The sequence below is a fragment of the Tamandua tetradactyla genome, assembly GCF_023851605.1.
Source record: "Tamandua tetradactyla isolate mTamTet1 chromosome 22 unlocalized genomic scaffold, mTamTet1.pri SUPER_22_unloc_1, whole genome shotgun sequence".
NCBI lineage: Eukaryota > Metazoa > Chordata > Mammalia > Pilosa > Myrmecophagidae > Tamandua > Tamandua tetradactyla.
Genome location: NW_027518251.1, coordinates 1,562,409 through 1,586,666, shown reverse-complemented (window position 1 = coordinate 1,586,666; position 24,258 = coordinate 1,562,409). Strand labels below are relative to the sequence as shown.

General features: G+C 36.2%; 1 protein-coding gene across 1 annotated transcript; it reads right to left on the bottom strand.

The window, feature by feature from the left end:
- Positions 1–20,972: 20,972 nt before the first annotated feature.
- On the bottom strand, positions 20,973–21,893 carry LOC143672896 (olfactory receptor 7A10-like). The gene has a single exon (XM_077147349.1). It carries the CDS (start codon positions 21,891–21,893, stop codon positions 20,973–20,975), a length of 921 nt encoding a protein of 306 aa, XP_077003464.1.
- Between the last annotated feature and the right edge of the window lie 2,365 nt (positions 21,894–24,258).

The window sequence follows — 24,258 nt, the reverse complement described above, 5'->3', positions numbered from 1 at the left end:
AATGCAAAATGGTGCCACCAGAAGACAGTTTGGAGTATTTAGGAAAAATAAATTTTGCCCAACAATTCAGTCCAGAAATTATGCCTTAAGTATCCAGCTGATTTCATAACATAAATCCATGCAAAAAAACTATACATGAAAGTTTTATAGCAGCTTTATGTATAATCTCCAAAATCTAAAAGCAACTGAGTTGTCCTTTAAGGTCAATGGATAAATATAATCAGCTATATCTATACAATGGAATATTACTCGGTGATAAAAATGAATGTTCCCTCTAGTCACAAAAGTCAAGAATACATCTTAAATGATTACTTCTAATTTAAGAAAACCAGTCTAATTATTCAGCCTACTTATAATTTCAATTATATGACTTTGTGGATTAGTCCAAATAATGGAGACAATAGAATGATCACGGCTTTCAAGGGATTGGGTAGAAGGAAGGAATGTGGAATAGGTGAATCTGAGAGGACATTTTAGGGGAGTGAATCTATAACTCTATAATGATAGACACGTGATTTTATGCATATGTTCAAACAGATTGACCTTTACAAAAGAAAGAATAACCCTTAGTAAATGCAAATAAAAGTCTTATTGTCAGGATAAATGGAATTCCAGGATGCAACGCAAAATGTGATAAAACAATCTATTTGCATTACAAACTTGTGAAACATACCTAGTGAGAGGATGAAGGGAAAAGATACTGAATTGGTAATGTGAAATATGAATGAGTTTGGAGTATAAAGGGGAAAGAAAACATAAGTAATACATTCTAGTGGATAAAGTTTATCTCACCAGAGTGTAAGTTGACAATTTTATCACATTTGCACACTTATACTGGACTCAACAATTAAGTAGATGATGGCAGGTGAGAAGAATATGTTTCCCATTGCAGAGTGAGTGATTAACCATGAGCAAGGGGAGGACACTAGAATGTTCTACCTTGCAACGGTTTAGAGTGAGACACAGCATGATTAGGTTAACATAGACAGAGAGTTACAAGTGGACATACATATGGGTCTGTGTATACACACAACTTAGCAGAAACACATATATTTTCTTACTCTGTCTTTGGAGAGTGCCTAGATATCCTAGTAACATGGACCTTTATTTTAACTTCATTCTTCATTAAAAAGTTTCTTGGAGAAATGGCTTACCTTAGACCTGGAATAGAATGTAGATATCCCATTACCCAACTGAAATAAAACTCACAACAAAATAAATAAAGTAGTTTTGTATCACAATCCAAACTATAAAATAAATGTCCTGAATCTATAATGATTTAAAGAAAATATTTAATATATGAGTAGGAAGACAAATCTCTCCCAAGAAGATGGATTCCAATGATATATGTAGATACTACTGTTTCAGGAAGGTGAAGTTAATTCCCAATCATAAAGTGTGTCTTCAAATTTTAATCCCCTTCCAAAGGTGATATATGGAAAAGCAGGGGAATGAGGAACTTTGAAGTGGGGAAACCTGACAAGCATTGTAGATGAACATCAACATCAACAGTGAAGAGTCACATTGATGAAATGTGCCCTGGATACATAATGCAAAGAAAGTAGAATTTTATCTCTGGTGTCTTCCACTAAGACCCATAATCCCAGCCTAATCATGAAGAGAACATCATACAAATCTCAACTAAGAGACATTCTACATAACACCTGACCAGGACCCCTGAAAAATATTCACGTCATCAAAAACAAGTAGAGTCTGAGAAACTGTTGTTTATAACAAATAGACGAAGTGTGGTTTTGTGGATGGAAGATGTTCAGAATAGGGGAAAATATATGTGATGTTCTGGAAATTGTCTCAACTATCCGCACCATTTTCCTGTAAGTCTCACATTGCTTTTAAAAATACATTTATTAAAATGTAAAGGTGGCGGGCCGCGGTGGCTCAGCGGGCAAGAGTGCTTGCCTGCCATGCCGGAGGACCCCGGTTCGATTCCCGGCCCCAGCCCATGTAAAAAACAAACAAACAAAATATAATAAAACAAGAAAATGTTTAAAGATGTTTCCCTTTCTTCCTCCTTTCCTTCCTTCCTTCTCTGTCTTTCTTTAAAAAAAAAAAAATGTAAAGGTATTAGTGAAATGCAAAAACCTATGAAACCAACTCTGATCTTTATTCCAAATGCAATTATAAGCCATGGAAAAGAATATGACTCTGTTGTAAAACTCTCATTCAACACCAATTAGATCGGAACAGACATACCAATTTCATATAATAATGGACATAATTAAAAAAATAATGACTATATTGTGTCCTACATTGTGCTTAGTACTAATGAAGAATATTTTTATATGCTGTGATTCAACCCCACCCAAATTCATTCCCCAAACCTCCAAGCCCACTGCCACTGTGCTATTTCCAGCCTGCATGACTTCCCCAGGAATTTGACAACAGAAACTCTTCCAGAAGTTTCCATAGGGCAAAAATTTTCTTAAACATCAACTTCTAAAATACTTGAACTGACTCTCCAATAACTTCAAACGTGAATATTAATCCTGTGGACAAAACACAAAGCTCTCTACAATGTCGCTTTTGACAACCTTCCACAGCTTTTGTTGCTTTTCTCATACTCTCGTTCTCATTGTGATCAGGTTTTAAGATCCAGTTTTAAACCTGACCACACTTTACAGTTATATTTGGTTGCACATTTGTGTCCCTGTCTTCTCTTCTTGGTGGGTTTGTATCCTCTTAGAAATGCTAATGTAAGGAAAGTATTCTTCCTGCTGAGATTAGTACAATCCCCAGCACCCTTGAGAAGCCTTCCTAAACATCAACAGATGAGTCCAAAATTTGGATCCACTTCACCAGGACTCAGTTTCCACCTCAGGATGCTGCATGTGTGCATTTTTATGTTTGTTGCAATATTTAGCTGTAATCTCTTTGAAATAAAGAACACTATCCTACTCATTCATTTATGAGAGTAAGAGTGCCTACCATGAAGGAATTAATGAATGGGCTATTGTGTAATGATTTTAAGAAAAAATTGACAGATGTGGTCAGTGATGTACTTCCATGAAGGAAGCCCATGAATGTGAGCTGACATTAGATGAAACAGATATGGGAAAGAAGATGCTTTAGTGTATTCATTGTCTCCCTTGACCACAAGTTTTTACTTTGGTAAGAAGTTGGACAATTATCATTCTGTTATCCTTGCTGATGTCCCTAAAGTTACTCTCAATAAATGGGGTCCTGGACTCATTAAACACTCGCCACACTCATGACCAGACTCTGACTCACCCAGAAATTATCAGAGAGGAGTCTGGTTTCACCAGAGCTGAGCATCCCTGAATGATGGATGAAGTTGAAAGCTCTGCTCCCAGGAAGGGCAGGAAGATGTAAATATTCATGGGGTCTCTAGAAGCTAAAATTATGTTTCTACCTCACAGAAGATTGGTAATTCTGGCTTAAGATAGTGTAATCAAAGCATTTATGTTTCCATGTTTTTTATGAATTTAATTCCCTTGAGCCTCATTAATGAAGTATTCTTTTGTCTCTCTGCTCCCTAAGATACTTATCTCTCTGGAGGAGAAAAAAGGTAATGAAATAAAAACTTGGGTCTATGTTGACCCTTGTGAGAAAGCTTTGGAGCTTCTTGTACATTCCTTATCCCAGGATACTGTCACCTCTCTTTAGCTGTGGACTCTAGTGCTGCAAGTTTTCCCATAATGATTTCCTTGTCACTCATTCAGGATAGTGATACTGGAAGCAGCAAAATATTCATTTTCTGTGATTTCAATCTCCTGTAATGCAATCTGATTTATGGTGGTGCCTTCTGTAAACAATATTTCTGCTTGTTTCACTGCTTTTACTTTCCCCCAAATAGCAATATCTGTTCAACTCATGCAGCTATTTATTTTCACTCATTCAAAAATTGTATACAGCAATACTGTATGGATATCATTAAATTACAGTCTGAGAATGAAAAGAAAAACAGTAATATATTAGTGAATATATTGTGTCTGCTGTCAAACAGCAAAGAGTCATGAAAATAGATTAATGCATCCAAGGGTGGTATTGAAGTCCTGGTGAAGTGTAATACTGTGTGAATGAGGATCAGCTTTTCCATTTCTGCTAAAATGGATTTTGGGACTCTATATAGAGTTGAATAAAAAGTTTTGAAGCAATGAAAAGAAAGATACCAGAACTGTGGGGGATTAAAAGACAATAGAAGAGATTAAACATATACTAGAGGAAAAGGACAGCACATATTGAAGTTGCAGTAGAAAGGATTGGCAAACTAGAAGATTGGATATAGAAACTTACAGACTGGAGAGATGCAGAATAGATGGAAAAACAGGAGCTGGGTCTCAGGGAAAGGAATTATAACATGAAGTCTATAAGCATATGCTCATGCATGTGCCAGAAGGATAAGAAAAGTGAAAAGGTGCAGAAAGAACACTTGAGGAAATTTTGGCTGAAATTTCCCAAGTTTTGGTATATATACAAATACCCAAGAATCACAACATATTAAAACTGAATGAATTCTAATAGGCTTAACCCAGTACAAATGCTAACAAGAATGACAAATGTAAAAGATAACCAGTGAAGCCTGAAAGCAGTGGGAGAAAAGATATTCATCACATACAAAAAACTGTAATAAAATTAAGGATCAATTCCTCATCAGAATCCATGGAGGTGAGAAGGCAATGGTATGATATATTTCTCTCTGAAGGAGAAAAACTGCCAGCTGAGAATTCTTTATCTGGAAAACTGTCCTTCACACATATGTAGTTTAAAATAGTCACAGGTAAACAGAAAATATTTCTTGCTCAAGAAATTTTAAAGGGAGATCTGCAGGCTGAAAGAGAAAGAGAAGCTTGGAGGAGAGTATAGAAAGTAAGTGTAAATAAAAGGGTAAAAGAAAGGCAAATATAAGGATGATATGCAAAAATAAAAGGACAAAATATTCCATGTAATTATTGCCTTTAGACTAATAACACAGTGTGAATGAATTAATTGGCAGAATACAGGAAATGTATGTTCTGCCTAAAGGCTTTCATTAGACCAAAGGAAACAATGAGAATGTCAGTGAAGAGTTGGAAAAACATATACACAATATGTAACCAAAAAAATCTGGGGTAGCTATCTTAATTTAGGACAAAATAGACTTGAAATTCAAAAGTGCTATAAAAGACAAGTAGGACTCATTATATTAATGCAAGGGACCATTCTCCATGAAGAAATCACAATCATAAATGTTTATGATCCTAACCAAAGAATAGTAAATTCATAAAGTCAGCAACTAGCAAACTGCAGTGAGAGATAGACGTCATTTTAATAAAATTGTATACTTCAATACACCACTCTCAATACACAGAATACCTAATCAACACATAAATAAGGAAACCAAAAACCTGAGTACTAAGATAAGTCAACTAGACTTAACAGATACATAGAGAATAATGGAAACCTAAGCAGCAGGATATATATTCTTCAAGGTTCCTTAATCATTCTCCAAGATGTACCCCAGGTTGCATTACAGAACAGATTTCAATATATTTTTTAAAAATTGAAATTATCTTAAACTCTTTCCCTGAACACAGTATATTTAACAAGGAAATCAATAAAAAGCAGAAGGACTTAAAAATTCACATGTAGAGGTTAAATAAGATGCAGAAACAATCTATGGGTCAAAGAAGAAATCTCAAGAGAAACCAGTAAATCCTTGAGAAGAAATGCAACCAAAAACACATATCAAAACAGATGTGATTCAGTGAAGGCACTGCTGAGAGGGATATTTATGGCCCTAAATGTCTGTATTATCATAGAAGAAAGAGCTAAAACCAGTGACCTAACTTCACACCAGTGAGAATTAGAAAAAAGAATGGTAAATGAATCAAAAACAAGTAGAAGCTCACAGTTCACCATGGGCTGTTCTGAATTATCTGTATAAACTAGGCTATAAACTTTGGACATATATTATAGTACTACTTTGATACTTTTTTAAAAATTGTTATAACTGATATCTAATGTTAACACAGAAGTAGAGTTACAGAAAAAGCATTATCACCCATTGCAACTAACTCTCCACAACCATGTAAGTGCTGATGGTGGGACGGTGTATTTGAATCTGTATTTCATGCATGATTTTTCCTTAAACCACAACTTCTTTTTTATATTCATTTTTGTTATGATCAATCTGTTCTACATATATGATTAGTAATACATGATTTCATCACATTGTTGCATATTCATTATCATGATCATTTCTCAGAAGATTTACATCAATTCATAAAAAGAATTAAAAAGAGAACAGAAAAAAAATCATACATACCATACCCCTTACCCCACCCTTTCTTTGATCTCTAGCATTTCAATTTAAATTTATTTTATCATTTGTTCCCCTGATTATTTATTTTTATTCCATTTGTTTTACTCATCTGTAGATAGGTAGATAAAGGAGCATCAGACACAAGGTTTTCACAATCACACTGTCACATTGTGAAAGCTATATCATTATACAATCATTTTCAAGAAACATGGATACTGTACCACAGCTCTACATTTTCAGGCAGTTCCCTCCAACCTCTAAATTGCATCTTGACTAAGAAGGTGCTATCTTTTTATTGCATAAGAATTACCTTCAGGATAATGTTGCTTCCATGGGACTGGAATGCAAAGGATATTAAGGAATGACAATGATGAGAAAGAAAGAGACAGACAGAATCAGGGGGTCTGAAGATCAGCCATAATAGACAACAGACAACTTTATTCTTAACAAGATCCTGCCAATGTACTGCATGGTGACAAAAGGCATGCATTCATTTCCTGAGGAAACAGAATGCTTATCTTTCAGTGCTCTCTTCCTTCATACTTAACATAATCATTTGGGGTAAACATTCTCTTCCTCCCAGAGTGCTCTACATAACAATGTCCATAGTTTGCTGCCACCACCACCCTGATGCCAGCTGCTCCCAACAAATTCTGTGGGTCTTGTTTTCACCCTTGCTCCTAGAGGTAAACCTCTTGACTGTTTGAAATCTCTAAGCCATTGACATTTTATTTCATCTCATTTCGTTCTTTCCCCTTTTGTTTGAGAAGGTTTTCTCAATCCCTTGATGCTGGGTCTCTGCTCATTCCAGGATTTTTGTTCCATGTTGCCAGTGATGTACACACGCCAGGGAATCATGACCCACATAGAGAGAGAGGAAGGGCAGTGAGTTTGCTTATTGTCTTGGCTGGAGAGAGAGGCAACATCTGAGCAACAAAAGAGTTTCTCTTGGGTGTGACCCTTAGGCCTAATTTTAAGTATGCTTGACCTATCCTCTGTGGGGTTAAGTTTCATATGAACAAACCCTAAGATTGGGGGCTCAGTCTTTTGTTTGGTTGTCCCAACTGCTTGTGAGAATATCAAAGTTTTGAACTTGGGGAAGTTGAATTTTTCCCCTTTCTCACCATTCTCCAATGGGACTTTGCAAATATTTTTTTATTCACTGTTCAAGTCACTTTGGGATTTTTATGAGCATCGCTCTGGACAACCAACAAAATTTCATGCCCTACTCAAGGTTCCATGTACTTATGGTGTTTGGGATTTTTTTTGCATCATTCTGGACAAACCAACAAAATCTCATGCCCTACTCAAGGTTCCATGTACTTATGGTGTTCAATTAAGCTGCCTGCATAAGTTATATAAGGAAAAGCACTAGTCAAAATATAAATTTTGTACCAAATAAACACTTTTTGCTTTAGTCTCACATATGTTACAAATTTAAAATATTAATTACTGTCTATTTTCAATACCTTGCAGTAATGACATTCCTATGTTCTTCCTCAAGCAAATGCATTTTTAAAAATTTTTAGATTTAGGCACTATCATTATACAGTCTAGGCATTCCTAGATTTTACCATCTAAGTCTTTTTCATCTATCTTTCTGAGTTCATTTGTTCCTCCAGTCCTCCTCCTTCCATCATTCTCAAATTCAGCTTTATTCAGTGTTTTAACATAATTTTATTACACTTAGGTAGTATTGTGCTATCCAGTTCTCTGGTTTTACAATCATTCTTGTTGCACAGCCTGTATTCCCTCAGCTCCAATTACTGAATATTTTACTCTATCTCTTGATGGTCTATACTACCAATGAAATTTTCCAAGTTTATTCACTAATGTCAGTTAATATCAGTGAGACCATACAGGATTTGTCCTTTTGTTTCTGGCTAATCTCACTCAGCATAATGTCCTTAAGGTCCATTCATGTTGCTACATACTTCATAACTTTATTCTGTCTTATGTCTGCATAGTATTCCATCGTATGTATATACCACAGTTTATTTAGCCACTCATCTGTTGATCAATATTTTGGTTGTTTCCATCTCTTGGCAACTGTAAATAACATTGCTTAAAACTTTGTGTGTAAATGTCTGTTTGTGTCCTTGCCCTCATGATCTTTAAATTGATACCTAACAATGAATGGTATTGCTGAGTGTTCTAGTTTGTTAGATGCTGGAATGCAACACACTAGTGATGGATTTACTCTTAATAAAAGGGGATTTATTTCATTAGTTCTTTAGAGGAAAGGCAGGTAACTTTCATTGAGGTTCTTTCTTACATGGGAAGACACAGCATGATCTCTGCTGATCTTCTCTCCAGTCTTCTGGGTTCCAGCAACTTTTACCAGGGTGATTTCTTTCTGCATCTCCAAAGGCCTGAGTTTAGCTGTGAGTGCTGAGATGAAGTGTGCTGAGCTTCTTGGGCTGTGTTACATTGAGCTCTCTCATTTAAGCACCAACCAATGAAATCAAACATCATTCATTGCAGAAGGCATATCTCTTAGCCAACTGCAGATGTAATCAGTAATTAATGTTTCACATACCATTGGCTCATGGCACAGCAACAGAACTAGGTACCTTCACCTGGCCAAGTTGACAACTGAATCTAACTACCATACTGGGTCATGTGGCAATTCTATATTTAGCTTACTGAGGAATTGCCAAACTGACTGCCACAGCAGTTGTGCCATTTGACATTCCCAAAAACACTGAGAGATAAGTGTGCCTCTTCCTCCACAACCTCTCCAGCACTTGTCATTTTCTGTTACATTGATAATGGCCATTCTGGTGGGTGTGATATGATATCTCCTTTTGGTTTTGATTTGCATTTCCCTAGTAGCCAGAGAAGTTGAGCATCTTTTCATGTCCCTTTTGGCCATTTTTATTTCCTCTTCTGAGAAGTGTTTGTTAAAGTTTTCGGCACATTTTGTAATTGGGCTGTTTGTCTTTTTGTGGTTCAATTGAAAAATCTCTTTATATAATTTGGAGACTAGATTTTATCTGATATATCACTTCCAAACATAGATTCCTATTGTGCAGCCTTTCTTTTTACTGTCTTTTTACTACATAGATGTCAAAGAGAGAGAGAGAATCCTGAAAGCAGCAAGAGAAAATCATAACTTCTAATAAAATAAAAACAAATGAAGTTGAGCATTGATGGTTGAAATATGCAATTACAAAATTTTAAAATCTCCGTAATGGGGAACTTAAGGAAAATTGGTGGTTATTGAAACCATAAGGGAATACAGAAAAGACCATAGACAATAAAACAAATTTATATTTGTAGTATTTCACTAATTTCTGCAGCTATTGCAGGTAAAGCATTCCGTGCCATCATATTTCTTTCCTACAGCACAACAGAGTTTGTCTGGTTAATTCAAGTGATTCTTTTGTTCCTTTGACTCTGTTTCCACCCAAAGTAACAGATAAAAGCAAAACATCTGCATTCTGGAAACGTAAGGAGATGAAACTAGTAACTATTCTGAGTTTGCATGATTTATCTCAGAGCTACATGATTGCATCCAATACTTCTGAGGAGGGTGATCTGAAATTGAAGGGAAAAGGAGAAAGCTGACAGTGGTGGAAGACCACGTGGAGATATTTTCCAAGACCCTCTCATCCAGCATTGGAACTCTGTCAAATTCTTCTATTCAAAACTCTGTTCTTGGCAAGGGTGGAAAGATTCAATCTTCCTATGTATCACATACATGCCCTTTGGCACTGGCTACACTTTTATGGTGCATTCTTAGCGGTGAGGGCTCTGTTACTGCTTTCTGCAGAATATGAGTTTAAATTATGTTTTCTGCTTCTCACTGCCTTTATTCAGACTTCCCCTACTCTTGACAATTAATCTTACAATAGAAAACATACACCTCTTTGGTATGCTTTAAATTTTTCATGGAAAGGTCCTAGTAAATAATTATTGAATTTATCCAATAGAATACTATTGAACAGAGCATATTGACTGAAAAAGAGCCTTCTCCTCCTTCTATGTAACATAAGATTGAATGCTTGAAGACTGAGATCTAGTTCCCCATTTCGGTTGGAAAAATAATAGATTTCCCTCTGTAATATGGTTTTTATTTCTCGCCAGAATTCCCAAAAATTTATTTTGCAAATATCTAAATTGTAATTACTCTTGAACATTTTCCTTCAAACAAAACCAAAGACTGCACTTCTTTCACCAATAGCACACAATGTTTTTATTTGTGTGCATCCATATATTGATTCTTCAAGAATAAAACAAAATTTTCTGTGAGAACAAATCTATCCCCTCAGTTCAGATTGAATTATAATTGTTATCACTTAATTTAATGGTTCTGGAGAAGAATAAAATTTTACTAACAAACCAAGGAATATTTTTAACTGAGAAAAAATTGGAGATGCTGAAATGCTGAGAGAAGTAAAGTTTGAAGAGTTGGTGTATATGGCAGAATAGTAATGTTTCCATTACTCACTCAGGATATCTTCTCCAAAATATCTTTTCTTCAGTAACTGTCTATGAGCTGAATGTATTGAAAAGAACATAGGAAGCATTTGGAAATTCTGAAAGAATTACAATCGCCCTTCCTCCTGAATTGCACTCAAGTGTAAGTAAGTTTGGTGTCCAGCATGGCATCTACATGATATGGTGTGACATGGATGAGGTGGACTGGCCCTTAACAGGCATTTCTCCCTCTTTTCTGTTTGTGATCCTGTGTTGGAGAGGATGGTGAATAACAGGTGCAAATGTTATCAATACTTATAGGAATAGCTTCTTACTACCTGAATTGCAGAAAATATTGCATTGCAGATCTAACACTTTAGAGGAGTCTTCTTGATTATGCAATGCCCCTGATGAGAGCAGAAGTATCAGATTTCCTGGCTGGAATGTTCTCTAGTGTACTTTTTTCTCATTCAGTTTTATTCTACTTGGAAGACACACTTCTACCTTCGTCAAAAATATTGAGAGAATATGGCTACTAAATTTCTTCACATATTTTTCTAGAGATTTTTTGAAAGAGATTCTTGCTTAAAGAAAAAGAGTAATGCAAGTAAATTATTAGATACAGGAAGTGGTTGAAAATACATGGAGTTTCCTGGATAAGATTCTCCAAATTTATACATCAACTTGTTGGAAGTGAGACCACAGTGTTGCTGTATACTTTGGATAAATGTATACAACTTCTGCTTGTTTACCAATGGTAAAGTATGATTTGCAATAGACTGTTTATAGTCATCCATGAAGAAAATGCTTATTAAAGACTTTTGGAAGACTGTCCAGTTTATGTGATGAAATGTGTTATTGAGAATACAAACTCAATGAATGTGGAGTAAGGTGAGTCTTTTATTTGCCCCAGAAAGACATGTCAATGGGAAAGTGAGAATCTTTTTTTTTTAGATATAGAATGTTAATATAGAGAAAAAAATAAAAGTAAAAATAGTAAAAACAAAACAAAACAAAACAAAAACCTATAGCTTGGATGCAGCTTCATTCAGTGTTTTAACATGATTACTTTACAATTAGGTATTATTGTGCTGTCCATTTTTGAGTTTTTGTATCTAGTCCTGTTGCGCAGTCTGTATCCCAACAGCTCCAATTACCCATCATCTTACCCTGTTTCTAACTCCTGCTGGACTCTGTTACCAATGACATATTCCAAGTTTATTCTCAAATGCTGATTCACATCATTGGGACCATACAGTATTTGTCTTTTAGTTTTTGGCTAGACTCACTCAGCATAATGTTCTCTAGGTCCATCCATGTTATTACATGCTCCATAAGTTTATCCAGTCTTAAAGCTGCATAATATTCCATCATATGTATATACCACAGTTTGTTTAGCCACTCGTCTGTTGATGAACATTTTGGCTGTTTCCATCTCTTTGCAATTGTAAATAACGCTGCTATAAACATTGGTGTGCAAATGTCCGTTTGAGTTTTTGCCCTTAATTCCTTTGAGTAGATTCCCAGCAATGGTATTGCTGGGTCGTATGGCAATTCTATATTCAGTTTTTTGAGGAACCGCCAAACTGCCTCCCACAGTGGTTGCACTATTTGACATTCCCACCAACAGCAGATAAGTGTGCCTCTTTCACTGCATCCTCTCCAGCACTTGTCATTTTCTGTTTTGTTGATAATGGCCATTCTGGTGGGTGTGAGATGATATCTCATTGTGGTTTTGATTTGCATTTCTCTAATGGCCAGGGACATTGAGCATCTCTTCATGTGCCTTTTGGCCATTTGTATTTCCTCCTCTGAGAGGTGTCTGTTCAAGTCTTTTTCCCATTTTGTAACTGGGTTGGCTGTCTTTTTGTTGTTGAGTTGAACAATCTCTTTATAAATTCTGGATACTAGACCTTTATCTGATATGTCATTTCCAAATATTGTCTCCCATTGTGTAGGCTGTTCTTCTACTTTCTTGATGAAGTTCTTTGATGCACAAAAGTGTTTAATTTTGAGGAGTTCCCATTATTTATTTCCTTCTTCAGTGCTCTTGCTTTAGGTTTAAGGTCTATAAAACCGCCTCCAATTGTAAGATTCATAAGATATCTCCCTACATTTTCCTCTAACTGTTTTATGGTCTTAGACCTAATGTTTAGATCTTTGATCCATTTTGAGTTAACTTTTGTGTAGGGTGTGAGATATGGGTCTTCTTTCATTCTTTTGCATATGCATATCCAGTTCTCTAGGCACCATTTATTGAAGAGACTGTTCTGTCCCAGGTGAGTTGGCTTGACTGCCTTATCAAAGATCAAATGTCCGTAAATGAGAGGGTCTATATCTGAGCATTCTATTCAATTCCATTCATCGATATATCTATCTTTATGCTAATACCATGCTGTTTTGACCACTGTGGCTTCATAATATGCCTTAAAGTCAGGCAGCGCAAGACCTCCAGCTTCGTTTTTTTTCCTCAAATGTTTTTAGCAATTCGGGGCACCCTGACATTCCAGATAAATTTGCTTATTGGTTTTTCTATTTCTGAAAAATAAGTTGTTGGGATTTTGATTGGTATTGTATTGAATCTGTAAATCAATTTAGGTATGATTGACATCTTAACTATATTTAGTCTTCCAATCCATGAACACAGTATGCTCTTCCATTTATTTAGGTTTTCTGTGATTTCTTTTAGCAGTTTTTTTGTAGTTTTCTTTATATAGGTTTTTTTGTCTCTTTAGTTAAATTCATTCCTAGGTATTTTATTCTTTTAGTTGCAATTGTAAATGGGATTCGTTTCTTGATTTCCCCCTCAGCTTGTTCATTGCTAGTGTATAGAAATGCTACAGAATTTTGAATGTTGATCTTGTAACCTGCTACTTTGCTGTACTCATTTATTAGCTCTAGTAGTTTTGTTGTGGATTTTTCTGGGTTTTCGATGTATAGTATCATATCATCTGCAAACAGTGATAGTTTTACTTCTTCCTTTCCAATTTTGATGCCTTGTATTTCTTTTTCTTGTCTAATTGCTCTGGCTAGAACCTCCAACACAAAGTTGAATAATAGTGATGGTAGTGGACATCCTTGTCTTGTTCCTGATCTTAGGGGGAAAGTTTTCAATTTTTCCCCATTGAGGATGATATTAGCTGTGTGTTTTTCATATATTCCCTCTATCATTTTAAGGAAGTTCCCTTGTATTCCTATCTTTTGAAGTGTTTTCAACAGGAAAGGATGTTGAATCTTGTCAAATGCCTTCTCTGCATCAATTGAGATGATCATGTGATTTTTCTGCTTTGATTTGTTGATATGGTATATTACATTAATTGATTTTCTTATGTTGAACCATCCTTGCATACCTGGGATGAATACTACTTGGTCATGATGTATAATTCTTTTAATGTGTTGCTGGATACAATTTGCTAGAATTTTATTGAGGATTTTTGCATCTATATTCATTAGAGAGATTGGCCTGTAGTTTTCTTTTTTTGTATTATCTTTGCCTGGTTTTGGCATGAGGGTGATGTTGGCTTCATAGAATGAATTAGGTAGTTTTCCCTCCGCTTCGATTTTTTTGAAGAGTTTGAGGAGAGTTGGTACTAATTCTTTCTGGAATGCTTGATAGAATTCACATGTGAAGCCATCTGGTCCTGAACTTTTCTTTTTAGGAAGCTTTTGAATGACTAATTCAATTTCTTTCCTTGTGATTGGTTTGTTGAGGTCATCTATGTCTTCTTGAGTCAAAGTTGGTTGTTCATGTCTTTCCAGGAACCTGTCCATTTCCTCTAAATTGTTGTATTTATTAGCGTAAAGTTGTTCATAGTATCCTGTTATTACCTCCTTTATTTCTGTGAGGTCAGTAGTTATGTCTCCTCTTCCATTTCTGATCTTATTTATTTGCATCCTCTCTCTTCTTCTTTTTGTCAATCTTGTTAAGGGCCCATCAATCTTATTGATTTTCTCATAGAACCAACTTCTGGTCTTATTGATTTTCTCTATTGTTTTCATGTTTTCAATTTCATTTATTTATGCTCTAATCTTTGTTATTTCTTTCCTTTTTCTTGCTTTGGGATTAGTTTGCTGTTCTTTCTCCAGTTCTTCCAAGTGGACAGTTAATTCCTGCATTTTTGCCTTTTCTTCTTTTCTGATATAGGCATTTAGGGCAATAAATTTCCCTCTTAGCACTGCCTTTGCTGCATCCCATAAGTTTTGAAATGTTGTATTTTCATTTTCATTCGCCTCGAGGTATTTGCTAATTTCTCTAGAAATTTCTTCTTTGGCCCACTCGTTGTTTAAGAGTGTGTTGTTGAGCCTCCACGTATTTGTGAATAATCTGGCACTCCGCCTATTATTGATTTCCAACTTCATTCCTTTATGATCCGAGAAAGTGTTGTGTATGTTTTCAATCTTTTTAAATTTGTTAAGACTTGCTTTGTGACCCAGCATATGGTCTATCTTTGAGAATGATCCATGAGCACTTGAGAAAAAAGGTGTATCCTGCTGTTGTGTGATTTAATGTCCTATAAATGTCTGTTAAGTCTAGCTCCTTTATAGTAATATTCAGATTCTCTATTTCTTTATTGATCCTCTGTGTAGATGTTCTGTCCATTGATGAGAGTGGTGAATTGAAGTGTCCAACTCTTATGGTATATGAGTCTATTTCCCTTTTCAGTGTTTGCAGTGTATTCTTCACGTATTTTGGGGCATTCTGGTTCGGTGCATAAATATTTATGATTGTTATGTCTTCTTGTTTAATTGTTCCTTTTATTAGTATATAGTGTCCTTCTTTGTCCCTTTTAACTGTTTTACATTTGAAGTCTAATTTGTTGGATATTAGTATAGCCACTCCTGCTCTTTTCTGGTTGTTATTTGCATGAAATATCTTTTCCCAACCTTTCACTTTCAACCTATGTTTATCTTTGGGTCTAAGATGTGTTTCCTGTAGACAGTATATAGAAGGATCCTGTTTTTTAATCCATTCTGCCAATCTATGTCTTTTGATTGGGGAATTCAATCCATTAACATTTAGTGTTATTACTGTTTGGATAATATTTTCCTCTACAATTTTGCCTTTTGTATTATATATATCATATCTGATTTTTCTTCTTTCTATACTCTTCTCCATACCTCTCTCTTCTGTCTTTTTGTATCTGACTCTAGTGCTCCCTTTAGTATTTCTTGCAGAGCTGGTCTCTTGGTCACAAATTCTCTCAGCGACTTTTTGTCTGAGAATGCTTTAATTTCTCCCTCATTTTCATTTTTGAAGGACAATTTTGCTGGATATAGGAGTCTTGGTTGACAGTTTTTCTCTTTTAGTAATTTAAATATATCATCCCACTGTCTTCTAGCTTCCATGGTTTCTGCTGAGAAGTCTACACATATTCTTATTGAGTTTCCCTTGTATGTGATGGATTGTTTTTCTTTTGCTGCTTTCAAGATCCTCTCTTTCTCTTTGACTTCTGACATTCTAACTAGTAAGTGTCTTGGAGAACGCCTATTTGGGTCTAATCTCTTTGGGGTGCGCTGCACTTCTTGGATCTCTAATTTAGGTCTTTCATAAGAGTTGGGAAATTTTCAGTGATAATTTCTTCCATTAGTTTTTCTCCTCCTTTTCCCTTCTCTTCTCCTTCTGGGACACCCACAACACATATATTTGTGCAGTTCATATTGTTCTTGAGTTCCCTGATACCCTGTTCAAAATTTCCATTCTTTTCCCGATAGTTTCTGTTTCTTTTTGGAATTCAGATGTTCCATCCTCCAAATCACTAATTCTGTCTTCTGTCTCTTTAAATCTATCATTGTAGGGATCTATTGTTTTTTCCATCTTTTCTACTTTATCCTTCACTTCCATAAGTTCTGTGATTTGTTTTTTCAGTTTTTCTATTTCTTCTTTATGTTCAGCCTATGTCTTCTTCATGTCCTCCCTCAATTTCTCGATTTCCTTTTTGAAGAGGTTTTCCATTTCTGTTCATATATTCAGCATTAGTTGTCTCAGCTCTTGTATCACATTTGAACTATTGGTTTTTTCCTTTGACTGGGCCATATTCTCAATCTTCTGAGCATGAACCATTATCTTCTGCTGCTGGCATCTGGGCATTTAGTCAGATTTCCCTGGGTGTCAGACCCAACAAGGTTGTAAGATTTTTCTGTGAAATCTCTGGGTTCTGTTTTTCTTATCCTTCCCAGTAGGTGGTGCTCGTGGCACACGTTTGTCTCACGTGTTTGGAAGGGATCCCCCCAGTCACCGTTCTCCGCAGCCTAGGGATTTCTGATCCAATTCTGTCAGTTGGTTCGGGGGGCCATGCGTGGTGGGGGCGTCAGCCGCCGTGGCTTGAGGGGACCCTGAGGCTCCTTTATTAATTTCCCTACTGGTGCTGGCCACAGCAGGCCCAGAGGATTTGCTACCGGACCAGAAAGCTGCCCACGGGGGAGGGGTGTTTGTCGCAGACTGCCACAGCCTGGGGAATTCGTCCCCAGACCAGAAAGCCGCCCGTGGGGGAGGGCCACTGCTGCTTGGGTAGCCCTCTGATCCGAGACTCATAGCCGGACCAGGAAGCTGCCCACAAAAAAAGGGGCGCCGGCAACCACAGCTTGGGAAACTTGCCTCTCCGAGACTCTCAGCTTGCCTGGGAAGGAGGGAGGGAGGGGCTCCGGCCGCCACAGCTGCCACTGCTCGGGGGGGTCGCGCGCCACTTGGTGATCTCACCACAGCCGAGTCTCACAGTCAGACTAGCCAGTCCACACTGGGGTATGCTGTGTGTCCATTTCCTACCGTGGCCCCGGAAGCTGTTCTGCACTGTTTCTGTTCACCTAGTAGTTTCTCTGGAGGAGGAACTAAGATGCACATACCTTACTAAGCTGCCATCTTGGCCCGAAAGAGAGAATCTTGAAAGCAGCAAGAGAAAACCACAACTTCTAATAAAATAAAAACCAATCAAAAAGACCATCGAGGGTTGAAACATACATTTATGAAAATTTAAAATTTCCCTGATGTGGAACTCAAAGAACATTGGCAGCTATAGAAACCAAAGTGGAATCCAGTAAAAGACATCAGACAATAAAACCAATTCATGTTTTTAGATTTTCCCTAATTCCTGCAGCTATTGTGAGTAAAGCATTCCATGCTATCATAATTCTTTCCTACAGCACAACACAACTTCTCTGCTTAATTCTAGTGTTTCTTTTCTTCCACTGACTCTCTTCCCACTCAAGGTTACAGAAAAAGAAACATCTTTGAAAAACTTAAATTATGAAACAGACGATCTGAATTTGCATGAGTTTTCTCAGAGCTACATGGTTGCATCCAATACTTCTGAGGAAGGTGATCTGAAATTGAAGGGAAAATGAGAACGTTGACAGTGTGGAAGACCACTAGGAGATGTTGTCCAAGACCCTCTCATCTAGCATTGGAAGTCTATCATTTGATTCTCTTCAAAACTCAGCTCTTGGCAAGTTTGGAATGATTCATTCCTCCTATGTATCACATACATGCTCTTTGACAGTGGCTACATTTTATGTTGCATTCTTAGTGGTGAGTACTCTGTTACTGCTTACACAGTGTATGAATTGAAATGATGTTCCCTGTTTCTGAAAGTGTTTATTCTGACTTCTCCCACTCTTGATAATTAATCTTCCAACAGAAAGCATGAATCTCTTTTGTATGCCTTACATTTTATGTGGAAGTGTCCCAGTAAATAATTATTGGATGTATCCAATGGAATAGTATTGAACAGGGCATATTGACTCAAAGTGAGTCTTCTCTTCCTACTATATAATGCAACATTGTAAATTTGAAGACAGGAATCGAATCCCCTATTTCTGCCAGAAAAATAATAGTATTTCCCTCTGTAATATGGTGTTTATCTCTCACCATGATTTATGAAAATTTCTTTTGCAGATATCTAAATTGTAATGACTCTTCAACATTTTCCTTGAAACAAAACCCAACCCTGCTCTTCTTTCACCAATAAAACATAATTTCATTACTTTTTTCTTGTATCCATATATAGATTCTTCAAGAAAATGTTGAATTTTCTATGAGAAAAATCAATCCCCTCAGTTCAGAGTGAATCATAATTTCATCACTTAAGTTAACAGTTCTAAAGAAGAATAAAGTTTTACTAACAAACCTAGGAATATTTTTCATCTGAGGAAAAACTAGACTTGCTGTAAAATTAATACATATAAGACTTGATGAGTTGATGTGTATGGTAGAATAGTAATGTTTTCCATTACTCACCCAGGGCATATTGTACAAAATATCTTTTCTTGAGAACCTGTCTACAAGGTGAGGGTATTGGAAAGAAAACATGAAGTCTTTGGAAATTTTGAAAGAGATAGCATCACCCTTCCTCCTGAAGGACAGTCAAGTGTAAGTAAGCTTGGTGTCCAGCATGACATCTGCATGATGTGGTGTGACATGGATGAGGTTGACTAGCCCTTAACAGGTATTTCTCACTTCTTCTGGTTTGTGATCCTGTGTGGAGACGATGGTGAATGAGCAGGTGCATATGTAATCAGTACTTATCAGAAGAGCTTCTTACTATGTGAACTGCAGAAAATTTTGCATTTACTGATCTAACACTTCAGAGGAGTCTTCTTGATTATACATATTTTCTGAGGATAGCAGAAGTATCGCATTTCCTGGTTGGAATGTTTTGTAGTATTTTTTATTCACTTTTTTCTGGTTGAAAGACATAGCTCTACCTTCATCAAAAATATTGAGACTATATGCCTGCTAAATTTCTTCAGAAATTTTTTAGAGGTTTTTTTGAAAGAGATCTCTGCTTAAAGAATAGGAGCAATGCAAGTAAATTATTAAATACAGGAACTGAATGAAAATACATGGAGTTTCCTGGATAACATTTGGGGAGTTTATACATCAACTTGTTGGAAGTGAGACCACAACGATGCTCTGTACTTTGGATAAATGTATACAACAAGTGCATGTTTACCAATCAAAAAGTATGATTCACAGTATATTTTTTGTAGTCATTCCTAAAAAAGTGCTTAACAAAGACCTTTGGAAAACTGTCTGGTTTACATGATAAGATCTTTTGTTGAGAATTCAAACTCAATATATGTGGAGTAAGGTGGGTATTTTATTTGTTCAGGAGAGACATAAAAAAAGACAAGCTGAGAATTTTAATCCTCAGATTATGGCACAAACAAAATCATGAAATTTGAAGCACTGCATGAATCAAACCTCTTTTCTCTGTAAATTACAGTTCTAAAGTGGGTATGACTAAAACAGTGTCTGATCCTTTGGTAAATGTATTGCAAGATAAATGAATTCACAGCTCTTCCAAAGATATAAATTGATTAAAGTAAATGATGACATCTTTTTTTCACAAACTAGGCATTGGCTCAGAGAAATCTCTCATCTCAAAATATCACTCTAATTTGCAAATCAAAGAGATTGTTCAGGGATCAGGTGATGAAGAAAGCATTAGTGGTATTCCACTTCACAAGGAATACAGGATACCAATATCTTCACTAATAACTTAAAAAGACACAGTTGGCAATGGTAAAATGATCCAAATTGCTTTTCAGGATTGGTAAGGGAAACTACGAGTGTGGGAAGCACAAAGAAAGTTACTGGAAAATGTCCCTGCCTATAAAAACAATGTTAAAAAGAAAACTGTATCCCTGCAAGAAAATCATTAATTAGTAAAGCCATAATGATTGAAAAATCAGATGCTGTAATGCCTCTTATATACTCACCTAACTTTAATGTAATATTCAGGAGAAAATCGCAGATGGAGATGGATGTGGCTTTTTGAAACTTCATCATGTTGTGACTCAAGTCCAGGATGTGCCCTGTTTCAAGAGCTGATTAGCACAAACTTATCAACAGGTACAGAGCATTTGAAATGGCAATTGGTTTTTGCAAAAGCATGTAATACAATAGCAGTTTATTTCTGCTTTCAGGGATGCAATAAATCTTCACCCCTTCAGTAATTACAATAATTTTACTGGTCTCTAATGGCCTATATTTAACATTTTCAACCAAATATCCAGGCAGAGGAGTCTGGCTCAAAACTGAATCCTGAGAAAACATTCTTAGATGTCAAATGATTTAAGAAAATACAGAATAAACAAGGTTTTTCCATGGATGAAAAGTAGAGATAAAGTTCTAGTAATGAAGCAAATAACATACCATCTTTATATACACTGAGAAGAATAATGTGATTTACATTAACCAGTATTTAACCTCTGCTAATGAAGAGTAAATTTCTGTACTTGAGACAATGTGTCCTTCTAAGGAGAGACTTTCTCAGATGGAAATTATTTTTAAGGCGTGCTTTATGTCTTTGTTTCTAAGACTATAGATAAAGGGGTTCAGCATAGGAGTAATGACTGTGAACATTACAGAAACTATTGCAGTTGCTCTTGTGTTTTGTGTAGCAGCAGAACTAAGATATAGTCCAAGAGCTGTTCCATAAAACAAAGACACCACTGAAAGATGAGACCCACAGGTTGAAAATGCTTTATACTTGCCTCCACGAGATGAAATTCTCAAAATAGAGCATGAAATCTTAGAGTAAGAGAAAAGGATGCCAGTGAGTGGAATACCGGCCAGAATTCCACTGGCAAAATACATCACCAAGTCATTGAGGAAGGTGTCAGAACATGCAAGTTGGATTACTTGAGAAAGTTCACAAAAAAAGTGGGGAATTTCCAACTCTGAACAAAAAGTCAATTGCACAACCAATAGGCCATGTAAAAGAGAGTCCAGAACACTCAATATCCATGATGCAAGCAGCAGGAGACAACAGAGCCTGGGGTTCATGATGACCATGTAGTGCAGTGGATGACAGATGGCCACATAGCGGTCATAGGCCATAACAGTTAAGAGGCAGTTGTCTAATATTCCAAAAACCATGCAAAAATACATCTGAATGAGGCAGTTTCCATAACTTATAGTTTTGGTCTCTGTCTGGATGTTCACCAGCATCTTTGGGACAGTGGTGGAGGTGAAACAGATGTCTGAAAAAGACAGGTTAGCAAGGAAGAAGTACATGGGTGTGTGCAGGTGGGTGTCAGAGATGGTGGCCAAGATGATGAGCAGATTCCCAATGAGGGTGACCAGGTATATTATCAGGAACAGAGCAAATAGGAGGAGCTGCACTTCTGTGTCTTCTGAGAGTCCCAGGAGGATAAATTCTGAAACACGTGTTTTGTTCTTTAATTCCATGTTATTCATGGAACTGCTGGAACAGTAACCAGAGCAAAGCATGTTTATGTACAAGCAGTTTTCAGTAAATTAACATAAGTGCTATTGTTTGTATTGCAAATATACTGACTTGATTATTTCTTATTAATTATATAAAGATTTAATGTGTTTTATCTGAAAATGTCAGGGTAAACAGACATTCCTGTTCTTTCTTGATGCTATTGCTAACAAACCTTCCATGTCCATAATTTTTAACTTTTTCCCAAGGCAATATATTCCACTACAAATGCTTAGACTTTATTTCATTCAAAAATCATTTGGCCAGCTATTCAGCACTGCATGATGAAAAAGTTGGATCGAGGATATTAAAGATGGTAGCACAATATTTTATTGCAATAAATGTTACTAAATTGAAGAGCTGAAAATGGTTAGTTTGTGAAATTTTAAATTGTATATAGATTACTACAACAAAAAATTCAAGTAAATAAAATTTTTCCATCTGTATAACTAGAAAGATCAATACCAGTAATATGCCATTTCATGTCCAACTGATATAGACTTTCAATTCAACCCCTTTCCCAATTGCCAAAAGTTAGTTTTTATGCATTTGACAAAATAATTTTAAAGTATATAATGAAAGTGAAAAGTCCTAGATTTCCTAGGGAATACTGAAGAGCAAAGAAGTCATAGAACCATACTACCTGAGTTCAAGTCTAACTATAAAGGCACTATGAATAAACCATGTTGCATTGGTGAAATAGACACATGAACTAATCTATGAGAAATCAGGAGACACACAAACAGATGTCAGAGAACTCAAACCTAGACCCACACAAGTACAGTCAAGTGGTCTTCGACAATGGGGCAAAAGCAATTTATTGGACAAAGAGTAATCTTTTCCAAAAAGCTGTGGAAGAATGGTATACACACATGCAAAACCAAAAAGAAACTTAGTCAATCAATGTACATATGTCACAAAAGTAAACTCAAAATGAATCCTGTACCCAAAATTGAGATGCAAAAATAGTACTTCCACAATAAAACATCCAAGGAAATCTGGTGGCTTTTACTTTGGTGATCAGGTTTTAGAAATAGCACCCAAATAATTATCCTTAAGATAAGAATATTTGAAAACTGGACTTTATTAAACTATAAAACTTATGCTGCATGAAAAATACTGATAAATGACTTGTATCCATATATACAAAGGACCCTTAACACTCACCAATAAGAAAGGTAGCACCCAATTAAAAAACTGGGCAAAAATTCTGAACAGAAAGTGAAATGAAGCAGATATGCAGGTGACAAGTAAGTATGTGAAAATAGGTTCAAACGCATTTGTCGTTAAGGGATTGCATAATTAAACTGCAGTGATATATGATCACATACCTTTTAGAATACCTGAAGACCACAACATTGACAATGCCATGGGCTATTGATCAGGGGAGCAGCACAGACTCATTCACTGCTAGTGAGAACTCAAAATGGTGTAGGCAGAAGAGAATTTGGCAGTATTTAGCAAAACTAAACTTAATCACACGATTCCGTCCAGAAATTGTGCCCTTAAGTATCCAGCTGATTTGATAACTTAAATCCATACAAAAATGTATATATTAATGTTTTATAGCAGCTTTGTGTATAATCTCCAAAACCTGAAAGCAACCAAGATGTCCTTTAAGGTCAATGAACGAACACACTCAGATGTATCTATACAATGGAGTATTACTCAGTGATAAAAATGAATGCTCCCTCTAGTCTCAAAAGTCAAGGATACATCTTAAATGATTACCGCTAATTGAAATAAACCAGTCTAAACATATTGCATAATTATAATTTCAATTATGACTTTCTGGATTAGTCCAAATAGTAGATACAATAGAATGAACACTGGTTTCAAGGGATTGGGGAGAGGAAAGGAAGATTGAATAGGTGAATCAGAGAGCAATTTTTAGACCAGTGTTTTAGTTTGCTAGCTGCTGGATTGCAACACACCAGATATGATTGGCTTTTAATAAAAGTGGATTTATTTTGTTAGTTTTTCAGAAGAAAGGCTGCTAACTTTCAACTGATATTCTTTCTTATGTAGAAAGCTCAAGGTGATCTCTGCTGGCCTTCTTTCCAGGTCTCTGGGTTCCAACAGCTTTCCCCATGGTGATTCCTTTCTGCAGCTCCAAAGGCCTCGGCTGAGCTGTGAGCACTGAGATGAAGTACGCTAAGCTGCTTTGACTGTGCTATGTTGAGATCTCTCATTTAAGCCCCAGCCAATTAATTCAAACATCATTCATTAACTCAGACATGCCTCTTGCCTACTGTAGATGTAATGGGGAACTGATGAGTTCACAAACCATTGGCTCATGTAAACTGCAATAGAACTAGGTGCATTCAC